Source organism: Apium graveolens, chromosome 2 (assembly GCF_009905375.1).
Source record: "Apium graveolens cultivar Ventura chromosome 2, ASM990537v1, whole genome shotgun sequence".
Taxonomy (NCBI): domain Eukaryota; kingdom Viridiplantae; phylum Streptophyta; class Magnoliopsida; order Apiales; family Apiaceae; genus Apium; species Apium graveolens.
The window spans coordinates 5,999,794-6,013,717 of NC_133648.1; the positions used below are offsets into that span (position 1 = coordinate 5,999,794).

At 34.4% G+C, this 13,924-nt stretch overlaps 1 protein-coding gene across 1 annotated transcript; it reads left to right on the plus strand.

The window, feature by feature from the left end:
- Positions 1–447: 447 nt before the first annotated feature.
- Positions 448–13,924, plus strand: LOC141706809 (exocyst complex component SEC3A). The gene is made up of 25 exons (XM_074509649.1): positions 448–692; positions 2,786–2,856; positions 3,750–3,830; positions 3,960–4,027; positions 4,138–4,240; positions 4,729–4,883; positions 5,322–5,439; positions 6,100–6,204; positions 6,803–6,904; positions 7,000–7,137; positions 7,911–8,039; positions 8,127–8,207; positions 8,286–8,360; positions 9,113–9,286; positions 9,378–9,525; positions 9,596–9,660; positions 10,238–10,408; positions 10,486–10,565; positions 11,048–11,129; positions 11,427–11,524; positions 11,665–11,773; positions 11,865–11,933; positions 12,395–12,460; positions 12,607–12,696; positions 13,633–13,924. Exons 1-25 carry the CDS (start codon positions 512–514, stop codon positions 13,741–13,743), a joined length of 2,670 nt encoding a protein of 889 aa, XP_074365750.1. The 5' UTR covers positions 448–511; the 3' UTR covers positions 13,744–13,924.

The window sequence follows — 13,924 nt, forward strand, 5'->3', positions numbered from 1 at the left end:
ACTAATAAACTATCAATGATATAATTTGTATGTTTTTTTGTTAACTTTTAGAGGAGTACATGTTGAATTACCTATAAAACATATCGAGGAAGATTCTGAAAACATTTCAGGCAAAATGGAGAATAAATTTAGAAAAATAATAATGATTCTGAAATGGTTTTTTTGTCATGGTTTCTGAATTGTTTTATTAACAAATTCAATTTGAAAAAATATAAACAAATTAAATAGTCTTTAATTTGTAAATTTAAAAAGAAAAAACTGTACAAAGCGTTGCGTCTTTGAATATTCAAAACTTTACTAAACGAAACATCGTTACCGAAAAATTGACCCGCACAAGAAAAGTGCAAGAAAATACTTAGAAAAAAATTACAGCAGTCAAAGAGGATGAGGGTGAAAAGAAATGACAGTTGGTAATAAAACACTCCTCTGGCGGTAAATAATACATACAGATACTGTACACATACATAATCGTATACAGTTGGACTTGACAGAGAAAATAATAGAAGAGAAAATGGCGAAATCAAGCGCCGATGACGGAGAGTTACGGCGAGCTTGCGAGGCTGCAATTGAAGGCACTAAACAGAAGATCGTTATGTCGATCCGCGTCGCAAAGAGTCACGGTGTTTGGGGCAAATCTGCTAAGATTGGTCGCGGTGGCGCCATGGCTAAACCTAGAGTTCTCGCTATCTCAAGTAACTCTCTCTCTCTCCTCCCTCTCTTTCTCTCTCCTCCCCCTCTCTCTCTCCCCCCTCTTTCTCTCCCTCTCTCGCCCCCTCCCTCCCTCTCTCTCTCTCCCCCCTCTCTCTACATTCAGATCAAAATTGCCTATGTACTTATATCCATATCTGTATGAAATAATTGTGATTTGGATAGTTGATCTACCGAATTTCAGTTTGAATTCCAGCTAAGTAACTTGCGGAATTGCAGTGTTTTCTTCTGTTGTTGAATCAGGCCTAGGTGGACCGTAATTAAAAAATTTCACTAGTTTAAGTAAATCTACTGGTATATTAGAGGCCTACACTAAATTTAATTAAATGTAACTTAAAAACTTTTTTTAACTGAACTCAATTCACATACTTGCCTGCACTTGGCTATACTACCAGTCTCTTGTTCCAAAGTTTAACCTAAGGCTTTGTTATTAGTTACGGTGTATGTGGTGTATTTCCTTGATTGCCTTGACTTCTTTCCCAGCTTCACATTATTCTCTTCAATCTGATATTGGAGTGTAAAATTCTGATTCATCCTCATTTGTCTGATCCAACTTTTCTTGCATCTCTTTGAGAGTTTCATTGCTTGCAATCTTTAGCTGATCTTCCAATCTGAAGAATCTTCTAATGTATTTTTCATCCTTGAACTCCATAATCCAGTATGCCCTCAAATGCACCCTATCTCCAGTAAAACGGATTGTCAATACTATTGGGAGTGCATTTGGTCCTCTCAAACTATTTCTCATTTCCTCAATTTTGTTTAGTACCATTTTCTTGACAACAATGTTGAATCCAAAGTTTTTCTTGATTGAGGAGAAGATAGTCATCAAAGTTGAATAGCCTTCATTGAGAATTCTATGAAGGGGTCATGTTATCTCTTTTCCACCCTTATACCTGAAGACTAATCTCTCTGGAAGGTGCTTGTAAGCATCAATAGCTCTAACTTCTTATAGCTCATCCAGATAGAGATTTATGTCTGAAAATTATTTGATGTCACATATGAAGAGTTGACCTCCCTCGTTGACAGTAGGTTTGGGTTTGGCCAAAGACTTGGATTGAAGTTTAACAAGCTTGACTGTTTTGACTGCTCTTTTCTTTGTTGTTCTTGGTTTATTTTTATTCATGTTATGTTTTTCTTTGTTACGGTGTATGTTTAACCTAAAGCTGGGAAAGTTTAACCTAAGGCTTTGTAGATTGTAAGAAGATGTGTATGTTGACTGTGATTTGGTTTGAGGTTTGTATTATGATTATCATATTTAGTATGAGTGGCTGGTGATTTAGCTACCTACTGGAGTTTTGGAGGAGTGGTTTGCGAAGGATAAAGAGCAAATTGGGAAAATGTTGAATGTTTTGAGAGTTGAAATTGTGCTGATTAATAGACAATAGTAGAACTATTTAAATGTAGTATTGATTTGTTTAACGGTTTGAAGATGTTGGAAGTGAGAGTAGAATTCATATTTATGACTTCAACACGAACTCACACTCCGGAAATCTCAAAGAGTTTTCAGTGCAGTACAACCAAGTAACGGTTATGCTTAAGACACAAATTTAATCTTTTACTTAATTTCCAAGCCAAATTCTTGTTTTAAAAATTTTGCATGACCAAAGGTTACGAGTTCGTTAATCCTTAAAGAAACTCAGCCCTGCACCGCCTGTATTTAAGGTTTTTTTTAAAATAAAGTTAGTAAGCTACGCTTGACATTAAAAGGAATGGTGATTATTATTACATCAGAAATCTTAAGGAATGGAGCATAGGAGGAGGAATTGCCTTCGCTAGCAATGCCAAATTATGTAGAGCTTAAGCCCCAGCATCACAGAAGTTAGTAGAAATATGCCAGGGCACAGGGAGGGAGGGAGGGGGGAGGGGGGGGGGGGCGAGAGCTGTAAGTAGATAAACATCTTTTTACCTCAAGGATTAAGGTCAATCTCACTAGAATAAAGCTTCGTAACATGTGGTTTGAAATACTGCAAATGACTGTATTTTGTTTAATAAAATTGCTATAATTTATAGACACATATTTAAATATGCATGATTGTGGTCGCTCAGTTTACAGTCGCCATTATGATGTCTTTTACAGCGAAGTCAAAAGGGCAGCGAGTTCAAGCTTTTCTTCGAGTCCTCAAGTATTCTACAGGTGGAGTTCTTGAGGTAATATCCCATTTTACACTAGGTTCGCTTTCTATTATGCCTTTGAGAACCATGGAAAATGGGAGCTTTTAGGCTTGCTATAATCACATCTTTGTTGATACATAGCCACATTGAACACCATAACACTAGTTTGAAGTAATGACTTATTCATTGGTGCAGTAGTTAGAAACCAGGTATGTTCGTAGTGTCATATGAATAGAAGAAACAGTTGAGTTCACCTGAAAAGATTTTACTTGTCGATGACAAGTTTTGTATATAGGGGCGGCCCAGGAATTTGGTGATTGGGGGTTAGAATTTTTAATCTTATTAAATGTATAAATTTAAATTATGTTACTCGGACTCAACTAGAAGTGTCCGATATGGATACGTGTCCAAGTATCGGACTCGGCAACATTTTGAAAAATATACATGTTTTTGGCCTAAAATAAGTGTCCAAGTCCGAGGGTCCATGTCCAAGTGTCTACTGTCGAGTGTCCAACACGGGTACTTGAAGGTAAAATGAAGAGTCTTAGTAATATAAAATTTAATGAAATAACCGCGAGTTACTTTAATTTATGTAGTATAATTGACTTTGAAATTGTAATTAGAAACAAGCTGATATTAGTGGAAAAATATTAAAATAGAAATTATATAAATATAACAGAGAAATTGGAAAGTTTTGAATAAATTTGTGCCAGATAACCTTTCTTGGAACCTAAATATCATTACAGCTAGTTCAAATGTCTAATACTAATACACATAAAGTAGTAATCCACTTTATAAAAACTGAGTTGGGGCCGTATAAACTTCTCCTTCACTACATCAGCCTCTGATTGATTATTCTCATATTTTAGATTACTAGAGTTGATGGGCTATATCTATTTTTATTAATCTTGTGCTATGTCCGTTTGCAGCCTGCAAAAATATACAAGTTGAAACATCTCACGAAGGTGGAGGTCGTTAGCAATGACCCAAGTGGATGTACATTTACCCTGGTATTTCTTTTACTTTACCTGTTCATTTAAGATTTTTATTGTTCTTTTTTTCTGCAGGGTTTAGAAATATAAGTAGTGAAGTAGCTATACCTTAAAAATGTGAAGAAACTGATCGACCAAGTTCTGTAGGGATTTGATAACCTTAGAAGTCAAAGTGTTGCTCCGCCTCACTGGACCATGCGTAATATTGATGACAGGTGATTTTACATTAAGTTATAAACTTAAGTGTTGGATTGTCAATACATAATTTCTTTCTTTATAAATTCCTAATTACATATGAAGTCTACATAAACTTTTCGTGGTGCAGAAACCGTCTTGTAATGTGCATCTTTAACATCTGCAAAGATGTATTAGGCCGTCTCCCTAAAGTTGTTGGCATAGATGTCGTGGAGATGGCTCTTTGGGCGAAGGTAAGGAAGTTTGACGTTTTATGCTGTAAGTCGTGTAGCTTTTTTTGGGCTTTAGTCTGAATACATATGTATGATGTTTTTCTATGGTTTTACATATAGGTTTTTGATTTTTAGTATTATCAGTATAATCCTTATCCCCGTTTATTATTATTAATGTTTTTATTACCATTATGTATGATCTCTTATGTAAAATTTTGCGCCATCCTAGATATGTGCTTATCACACAATTTGATAAAAATATGAGCAGATAGTTTATAGGACAAATCTTATACCAAGTGACTCTGTTCACCCTTTTTTACAGCTGAATTGGGGACTATCTAACTATTTTTTTTATATAGAAGTTACTTTCAAACATAAAGTTTAAGCTCTTGGAGATATATTTTGATGAATTTTTTTATAGATATTTTCAAATGATTTTTTTTTAAGTAATCATTATTGCTGGTGATATGATAACTTATCCTGAAATTACCATTTTAAATCTAATACAGGATAACACGCCTGCTGTCGCCAGTCAACAGAATGCTCAAAATGGATCCCAGGTAGAGAAAGTTGTGGGGGTGGAAGACAGTGACACGAAAGTGACTGTTGAAAGAGAGCTCGTGTCTCAAGCAGAGGAAGATGACATGGAGGCTCTTTTAGGCACGTATGTATTTTCTTTCTTCGTATTAAGTTTGTGAAATGTATGCGGAGTATCATCATGAACATGAATTGGACCATACTATAAAATTGCTGTACTTCTATAGCTAGGAAGTAGATTACCAGGGTAAAATGCTGTGAGGGTATTGATTTCTCCACATCTTCCACGTTTCTTCTGACGTGGAATAAGAAATTAAAAGATTAACTTTTTTGTTTTCATTTAGGAATTATGTGCAATGCAATTTATTACGAAGTTCAATTATATGAGATAAGTAGAGTTTCTAGAAAATGAGTTGTCACCTTTATTCAATAGTGGTAGTGGATTAGTAATGGGAAGTGTATATATATAAAGATTAGTTTTCTTTCTATGGAAATTTACTTAGCTTTTAAGTCATAGAATTACTTTAAATAATGATGAAGATCTTGTACATGTCATTGCTTGCAGCTATGTCATGGGTATTGGTGAAGCAGAGGCTTTCTCAGAGCGGTTAAAGCGAGAACTTCAAGCTTTAGAAGCTGCAAATGTGCATGCCATTTTGGAGAGTGAACCTTTGATAGGCGAGGTAACCACTAACTGTCCTGGTCCATTTAAAATATACACATATACATGTTTTCACTGCCTAGATTTAACGGAGTTTATGGTTCTCCTTATTGATATCGGTCTGACTAGCTTTTACATTATCCCGAACAACATTGTTAAAGGTAGGTAATTTTATTGGCCCTTAAGATGTTCTCTGCGTGGGACTTAAGTTTGTGAATGATCAACTGTTTATTCGTCTATAGTCATCTCTCAAAGTTCCTATCTTTCTGTTGAGTTTGTTTAGATTCAGTGTGTGCTCGGTACAAAGTGAAAGTTTTGCTACTGAGTTCTGATCCATGAAATTAGCTTACGAAATTGAGTTATGCATATAGCAGCAAATTAGAATATGAATGGTTGTGGTAAGAGCATGACCGTCACCCTCTATCCTGACCTGAGTTTGCAGATCATGATCACTGTTTACTATAATATGAAGTGGTTCTTCCCAAGCACATGATGTTGAAGTTTAGACAACCCTATTCTATATATGTCTATAGAGCTGCAATTATGACACTGATTAAAAGTGCTTCTACTTTTTCAAAATTGTTATTTCCTTAATGAATTATGTTTATTTTTAGGCGAAGTTTATAATGCTGATTATATTGTTATCTGTATAATCCTTCAACACATGATTATTATCCTGCAGGTACTACAGGGTCTCGAGGCCGCGTCAAACTGTGTGGAGGATATGGATGAATGGCTAGGCATATTCAATGTAAAACTTAGACACATGAGAGAAGACATTGAGTCAGTAAGTTCTTTGCTCACATTGTTGTGATTTTAGAAGGCACAATTATTTTTGGATTCTTGTACAGCACTCAAGTTGGGCCCGAATTTCAATGTATATCCATGGAAAAATAATCGCTGCATCTGTTGTGGGTTCATCATGGTTGTAATCAGTTGGTTTCTTCCACTGTTTACCTGTTGCGGCAGAGCTTTGTGGAAATGATTGTTAATGTTCAATTCTTCAGAGCTGACAATTATTTAGATATTAAGTGTTTAATTAGAAAATCAAAATATCCATTGGCACACCTAAAAATTGAAGTTTATTCCAATAATCAAGTCTTATATGATACGCTACAGGGAATAGAAAACCTAATAGAATAACCTAATGTACTATAGCCCATTACATTGATAAATACACTTTTGTGATATCTCTATACTTACTGTATTTAAATTAATTAAAACGTATTGTTCTTATGTTTACCTTCGTTCTTTATCACTGGAAGCTTTTTTTTTAAACTTTAAGCTAGATGAATGTCGTTTTAATGACAACTGTATTTGGTGTTGTTTATTTGCTATTCTTGGGCTACATCTTCTGATATTAAATATTTATTTTGATACTGCAGATAGAAACTCGCAATAACAAGCTTCAAATGCAATCTGTAAATAATGAATCTTTAATTGATGAACTTGATAAGCTTCTTGAAAGATTACGCATCCCTCCCGAGGTCTTGTTTCTTGCAATCTCTTCAAAGGTTATAATGAGACTTTAATTTTTCTCAAGCCAAGTAATGCTTACTTTTCATATATTTCAATTTTTCAGTATGCATCCTGTCTAACAGGAGGTTCATTTGATGAGGCACGGATGCTTCAAAATATCGAGGCATGTGAGTGGTTAACCAGTGCCATACGTGGTCTTGAAGTACCTAACTTGGATCCCTGCTACGGAAATATGCTAGCTGTAAGTATGCTGCTTGTCTTTGTTGCTCTCAGAAGCATATGCATAAGTAATAAGATCCGAAATAATCTAAATCTATCAATGCAGTGTGAAAATTGACCTTAAATGTGCTTTGGCATATACTATCATTTGAAAATCAATGTGTATGTAATGTTTATATGCTCTTTTTCACCACATCCACATGGTTAAAGTAAGTGTTTAATACAGCAATGTATTTTTATAATTTTAAAATACTTAATCGAATAAAGTTTTAATGGTAGGAGAAGTGACAAAGGGCCTGAGGAATTACCTTGAGGTATTTGGTTCTGAATATTAATACTCATACTCGAGACAAATATTTGTGACTATGTATAGAATTTATTTAATTAATCTAAGAACCTATGGCTTGTGTCCTTACTAGAATTATCATTAAAAGACTGTATTCTTTGCATCTATCTTCCATACCAAATTAACTAAATAATCATGTCGACTTGAGCCTTATATTTTTTTATTCATTTGAGGTGGGTACTTAATCACACCAGCTACCTAGGCAGGATTGATCCCATATAAATGAGAAGTGATAAATTTTAATCCGCCAAAACTTGAGAACTAAATAAGAGCAAGACACCTGGACTATAGTCTTTGTAAAAAAATGTAATTTATTAGCATGTAGCTGTTGCAAATGTGTACTTTCATTTTGTTCAGTTTTTCCTGTAAACTTGTATTTCACTGTGGATACAGATGGGTCCATGGCAAATGAATTATATACTTTTAATACAAATCCTGTTGTTTTACAGATTAAAGAGAAGCAGGCAGAACTTGAAAAATTGAAAAGCACTTTTGTACGAAGAGCATCTGAATTTTTAAGAAACTACTTTGCTAGTTTGGTTGATTTCATGATAAGTGACAAGAGTTACTTCTCTCAGGTATTTATGTTGTTTTCTTTGTAAATGGCTGTTGATTAAATTTGACAATAGGAGCTCAAGTTTCACTTAGATCTCTTTGTTCAATAGCGGGGACAATTAAAGAGACCTGATCATGCTGATCTGAGATATAAATGCAGAACATATGCTCGCCTTCTGCAGCACCTAAAGGTCAGGTCGATAAACATCTATGATAGTAACAATAAATATACTACTGTTTTAACTGTCATTATATCTCTAAAATTGCAGAGCCTTGACAAGAACTGCCTGGGCCCATTAAGAAAGGCTTATTGTAGCTCCCTTAATTTGCTTCTACGTCGTGAGGTCAGGGCACATTATTCTTTTGAGCAAATGCTTCCTATTTTATCTCTGATTTGTTTTGCGTCATGCTCAGTACTTCTTTGTGGAGCTAATTTCTATGAATCATCTGTGAACCTTCCTTGTCTACCACAAAATCTTTTTGAAAGAGGACAATGTGATAACTTAGTTGCATAGGTTTCACATGTATATGCTGTAGGGGGCTCAGTTTAATTAAGCTGTAGCTAAAAAACCTGGTGCAAGATGTATATGAAACATTTTGAAGATTTCATCTTTGTTTTTAGTTTGCTGTACGAGTCTAAGAAAATTGGAAAATCATTTAAAATCTTGTATACTTGGTATATTTGGAATCATACTTTACTGTCTTTTGAAATGTTACCATTAGCATTATTAGGCCACTTAATTTTTATCTTCTTTGATCAATTGTGATAGGATAAATCTATTCGTCACTACTGCGGCTATTGCCAATTGCTAGTGTGTACATAACAAAGAAAAACCAAAAATATAAAGTTGAATTTTTATTTGCCTGACAGTATCATAATTTACAGTTCAGTTAGAACTATGATGTTTCATTTGTGATAATTTTTTAATGCAAAATTTTTGTGGCACAATTTGTAGCTAGAGAACCTGCTTATATTTTGACATTTACTGTAACTGAAATTTTTAAGCGGAAACTTGAAAAAAAATTCAGTGCGAACGTTTTGGGGTATTTGGGTATTAAGCATTAACCGACAGGCTGTATTTTTGATCTTTTACAGGCCCGTGAATTTGCTAATGAACTTCGTGCTAGTACTAAAGCGTCAAGAAATCCCACTGTGTGGCTTGAAGGTTCCACAGGTTCCAGTCAAAGTGTGAATAACACTGACACTTCCAATGTTTCAGAAGCTTATGCTAAAATGCTCACGATATTTATCCCACTCCTGGTGGATGAGGTTATAACTAATCCATCTCCCTACCTTGAGTCCAGACTCTCAGTTATGATCTTTGCCTAGCCATATTAACATTTTAACTGTAAAATTGCAGAGTTCTTTTTTTGCACACTTTATGTGTTTTGAAGTTCCTGCACTTGCGCCACCAGGTGGTCCTAATCACAAAAATGGATCTAATGATGATGATGCCAACGAAGATGATTTAGGAATAATGGACATTGATGATAGTGACAGCAAAAATGGTATTCTCCTGTTATGCTTTAGTTTTTCTTTAACATAATGGTAATTTCTGCCCTGATTCTGTATTTGTAGGTAAAAAGATTTCGGAGCTGCCAGCACTAAATGAGTCGCTTCGTGATTTGCTTGACGGAATACAAGTACTAAAATGATACTATCTATTTTACTTTTTAAGTCTATATATCTGTCTGGAAAGTCCTGAATACGTGTATATAGACAATGTTTGAGATGAATGACAGTAAAAAGTCTTGCCTGTGAAGTCGTGTAACTTAATTAGGTACCCCTTCTGTGACTTGGCTTTAACCTCTTTATTGTTTTTTTTAAGTTTGAAATCAATTATGCCTATTTAGGAACCTTAGTGTACTGCCATTTTGAAGTAGAGATTTTCTTGAATGTAACTTCTGTACCAATTAAGCCCTATATACGTGTCAGTTACTTGTTTAACTGACTGAATTTAAACTTGGTACCACATTGTTGCTCATTAGACCAATTAGACGGCTAATCAGTTTAGCAAGTATTATTGCAGTTCCATAGTTCCATTTCAATCTTTGTTTTACGTGTATATACTTCAATATTCTTTCCAAAATTACATAAGTTTGAAACGCTGCATACCATCACCTGGTTACAAATTAGTTCTTGGATAGTTTAAGGATATATCTTTATCTCTCTTTGTTTTTGTTTTGACCCCCTTCTCCTCCAATCCCCTTGATGTCTTAGGAAGACTTCCATGCTGTGGTAGATTGGGCATACAAGATTGATCCTCTGCGCTGCATATCTATGCATGGAATTACGGAGCGGTATATATCTGGTCAGAAAGCTGATGCTGCAGGATTTGTGCGACTCTTGCTTGATGCCCTTGAAGATAGAATTTCTACACAGTTTGCCCGTGTGAGTTATTTTTCTTTGTTAAACTATTTGTTAGAAATTTCTTTCACCATCAACGCAAATTTACTTTTGCCTTGCAGTTTGTAGATGAAGCTTGTCACCAGATAGAAAGAAATGAGAGAAATGTTCGGCAAATGGGTGTATTGTCATATATACCAAGGTGACTTAATTTTACCCGGGATATGTTTTTTCAAATATTTAACAAAATAAATAGAAGAATATGGGAATTTCTCTGTTTAACAAGCAAGTTTCAAGTCTGATCAGCTGTAAGAAGAGGCGTAAGGCAGGTTAAAACTGCCAGGAGGTCAAGATGTGCTCGGAGAACACCAGTGCTCTCCTTAACTTGATTTTAAAAAGCCTTCTAAACTATACTCATCGTGTATAATCAACTTAATTGTGTATTGTTTCCCAACTTTAATGGACCATAACTAGAGGATTGCCTTATGGTACCATGATGGATGCTTCGTTTTTGTTATATGTACACATTTTCATTCTATTGAGTCTTACTAACAATTAAACCTTAATTTTCAAGTTCAGTTTTTCACTTTTCAATACATCCATAGTTGTCTGTTATTAACAACAATATCTAATGATTAGTATCTAATTGCGGATTTTTAATGGTTATGTCGCCCTTCTGCATAGGTTTGCAACTCTTGCAACCCGGATGGAGCAATACATCCAGGGACAATCCAGGGATCTGGTTGATCAGGCTTACACTAAATTTGTGAGTGCCATTTTCTGAACTTTATTAGTATATAAAGCTTCATTTCATGAAGTCAGAGTAAAGTTTCGTTGAATTGTGGTATCCATTGGCATCCTTCTTCTATCGTGACTTGTCATATAATCAGGCAATATGATTTGTAGTGCTATATCAACATGTTCATGTAAAAAAGTTATATCCTTGTACATGTCAACCTTTCTAGTGTTTTTCCCAATTTTATTATATTTAAAATAGCTATTTCTCTGCTTGCAGAATATTTAAAATATGTTAGAGCTAAACAGTCATAAAATTTGCTTGTAGGTAAGCATAATGTTTGCGACTTTGGACAAAATTGCTCAGGCAGATCCCAAGTATGCTGATATATTACTTCTAGAGAACTATGCTGCATTTCAAAATAGGTGACACAATCTGCGTTAACTCCATGTTTATCATATTTTATGCTGCATTGTTTTGTGGAGAGTTGCCGCAATATAACCTTCTTTATAGTGAAATCGATTTTATTCACTTCAACATACTGATCAGAAATAGTTGCATGCAGTTTATATGACCTGGCTAATGTTGTACCAACTTTGGCCAAATTTTATCACCAAGCAAGTGAATCTTATGAACAAGCTTGCACACGTCATATCAGCGTTATCATATATTATGTAAGAATCCCCATTCTTTGTCATTCTCACATTAACAAATGTACTTAAGTTGCATATGATGTTATTCGTAGTTTTATTTCTCTATTTCCAGAATTTTGAACGCCTGTTCCAATTTGCTCGGAAGATTGAGGATTTGATGTACACCATAACACCAGAAGAGGTTAGTTTGTGGACCTTTTGTTGAGCACGTGACTTATAGTCATAATTTGGAATTATTTTATTACTGGTGCACTCATCATTATATCTCCAAATGTAAAATACATTTTATCTCTTATGCAATTCCTGCTTTTACAATTGCAAACACTCGCAAGTCTGTAGATATACCTAGAATATACTTCCTGCTTTTGTAGATATAGTTTCACTGTGGTTTTGAAGTATACGGCTTAGTAAATTTGATTCCCTGCTCCATTGCTCAAACACATGGGAATCATGATTAGAGCACATTCTGGACTAAAAGTATAATCAGGAAAAATGAGGAAAGCTGTAGATAACCCGCTGTTAATGAAATGTTTTTATACTTGCGGCCTCTAACCGTTAGGGTTTTCTCTTTCCTTTTTTTATAAAAAAACTTTATACATGTCTTACATACAAGCTTGTTGGGTGCTAACTTAAGAATTACAGATTCCATTCCAACTTGGATTGTCAAAAATGGATCTGCGGAAGGTCGTAAAGTCCAGTTTAACTGGGGTAAGTAACTTTGACATTAGAATCTTCATAGTGACTTGAAGAATTTAAAGTGAATGAAAATGGTTTACCAACACCAAGATACTTTTTTTAAAGTCTAGCCACTAGTTTGATATATGTTTTGCTAAATTTTTAATTTGTTCGTTCAGGTTGACAAATCTATCATGGCAATGTATAAAAAGTTACAGAAGAACTTGACCTCGGAGGAATTGCTTCCTTCTTTATGGGACAAGTGCAAGGTATCGTGGGTCGTATATGCACAATATTGCACATTAAATAAAGTTAACTTTATATCTTGTTATTTGTTCAAAAGATAATCAAGAAATTACCAAGAAAATACCCGAAAGTGACCCGAACATGACCTGGTCAACCCAAAAAGTGACCGAAGTGACCTGTTATTATAAATTTCTTTCCTTTAAACTTATATATACGATTTTCATTTAATTTTAGGTAAATTAAGCTTTACCCGAAATTGACCTTTTTACAGACATGTATAAAGCATGTACTGGTCACCGAAGCTACTTATTTGTGGTATTGACATTTCATTACATGGACTTGTCTTTCTATTGATACTATTTTGGATCCTTTGTAGCTGAACATGCGAACATGTTCTTAAATTTGTTCTGTTCTTTCATGTTACCCCATGAATCTCCAGATATAGCATAATATAAGTATTAGGAAATTATAGATAGCATAAACTAAAATTAGGAAATCATAGATAGCATAATCTCTTATCAGGAAATCATAGATAGCAGAATCTCTTATTAGGAAATTATAGATAACTTCACAAAAAGAGGGTAGGGAGGTCAGAGGTGTGGGGCACATAAATAAAAAAAAAATTATCATTTGGAGACAATGTCCTTGAACAAAGAACATAACTACATCATGCTATTAATAGTTAGCTAGACACATATCACCTGATCTCACTCCGGAGTTGTATTCGTAATGTTTGCTTAATTCTCTGGCCACCTTTGTGGGAGCTGAGCTAAAGTTTGCATATCATTTAGCAAAATAAAATAAAAATTGCATGTTAAATATTGTAGTATAATTTTAGTGTCCGAGTACAATAAACCAGTTATTTCTAGTATTCTCGCGGAACCTCCGAGGACTGAGTTGACAATTACATGTGACGGTGTATTTTTTATACTATTTAACCTAAGTTTAATTTATTGCAGAAGGAATTTCTGGACAAATATGATAGTTTTGCTCAGCTTGTTGCGAAGATATACCCCAGCGAGAACATACCATCTGTATCAGAAATGAGAGACCTCTTGGCATCCATGTAGAGAGAAACTGCTTTGTAGATGATTGTAAAGTTGATAAGAAATCAGTTGATGTAACTTGAAAATTTTGTAGTTTATCTATTGTACTAAATCATATTCTCATTTTCAATTATTTTTTTAAAAAGTTATTGTTTCATTACAGAACTGAAAAATATAAAAAATTTGATTACGAACACTGTTACAA

Bases quoted from the DNA above. Each gene is read 5' to 3' on its own strand.
- LOC141706809 (XM_074509649.1), top strand. From the start codon at position 512: ATGGCGAAATCAAGCGCCGATGACGGAGAGTTACGGCGAGCTTGCGAG. The intron at 4,884-5,321 runs GTATGTATTTTC...CATTGCTTGCAG, and splicing joins ATGGAGGCTCTTTTAGGCAC to CTATGTCATGGGTATTGGTG. The intron at 10,409-10,485 runs GTGAGTTATTTT...TTTGCCTTGCAG, and splicing joins TTTCTACACAGTTTGCCCGT to TTTGTAGATGAAGCTTGTCA.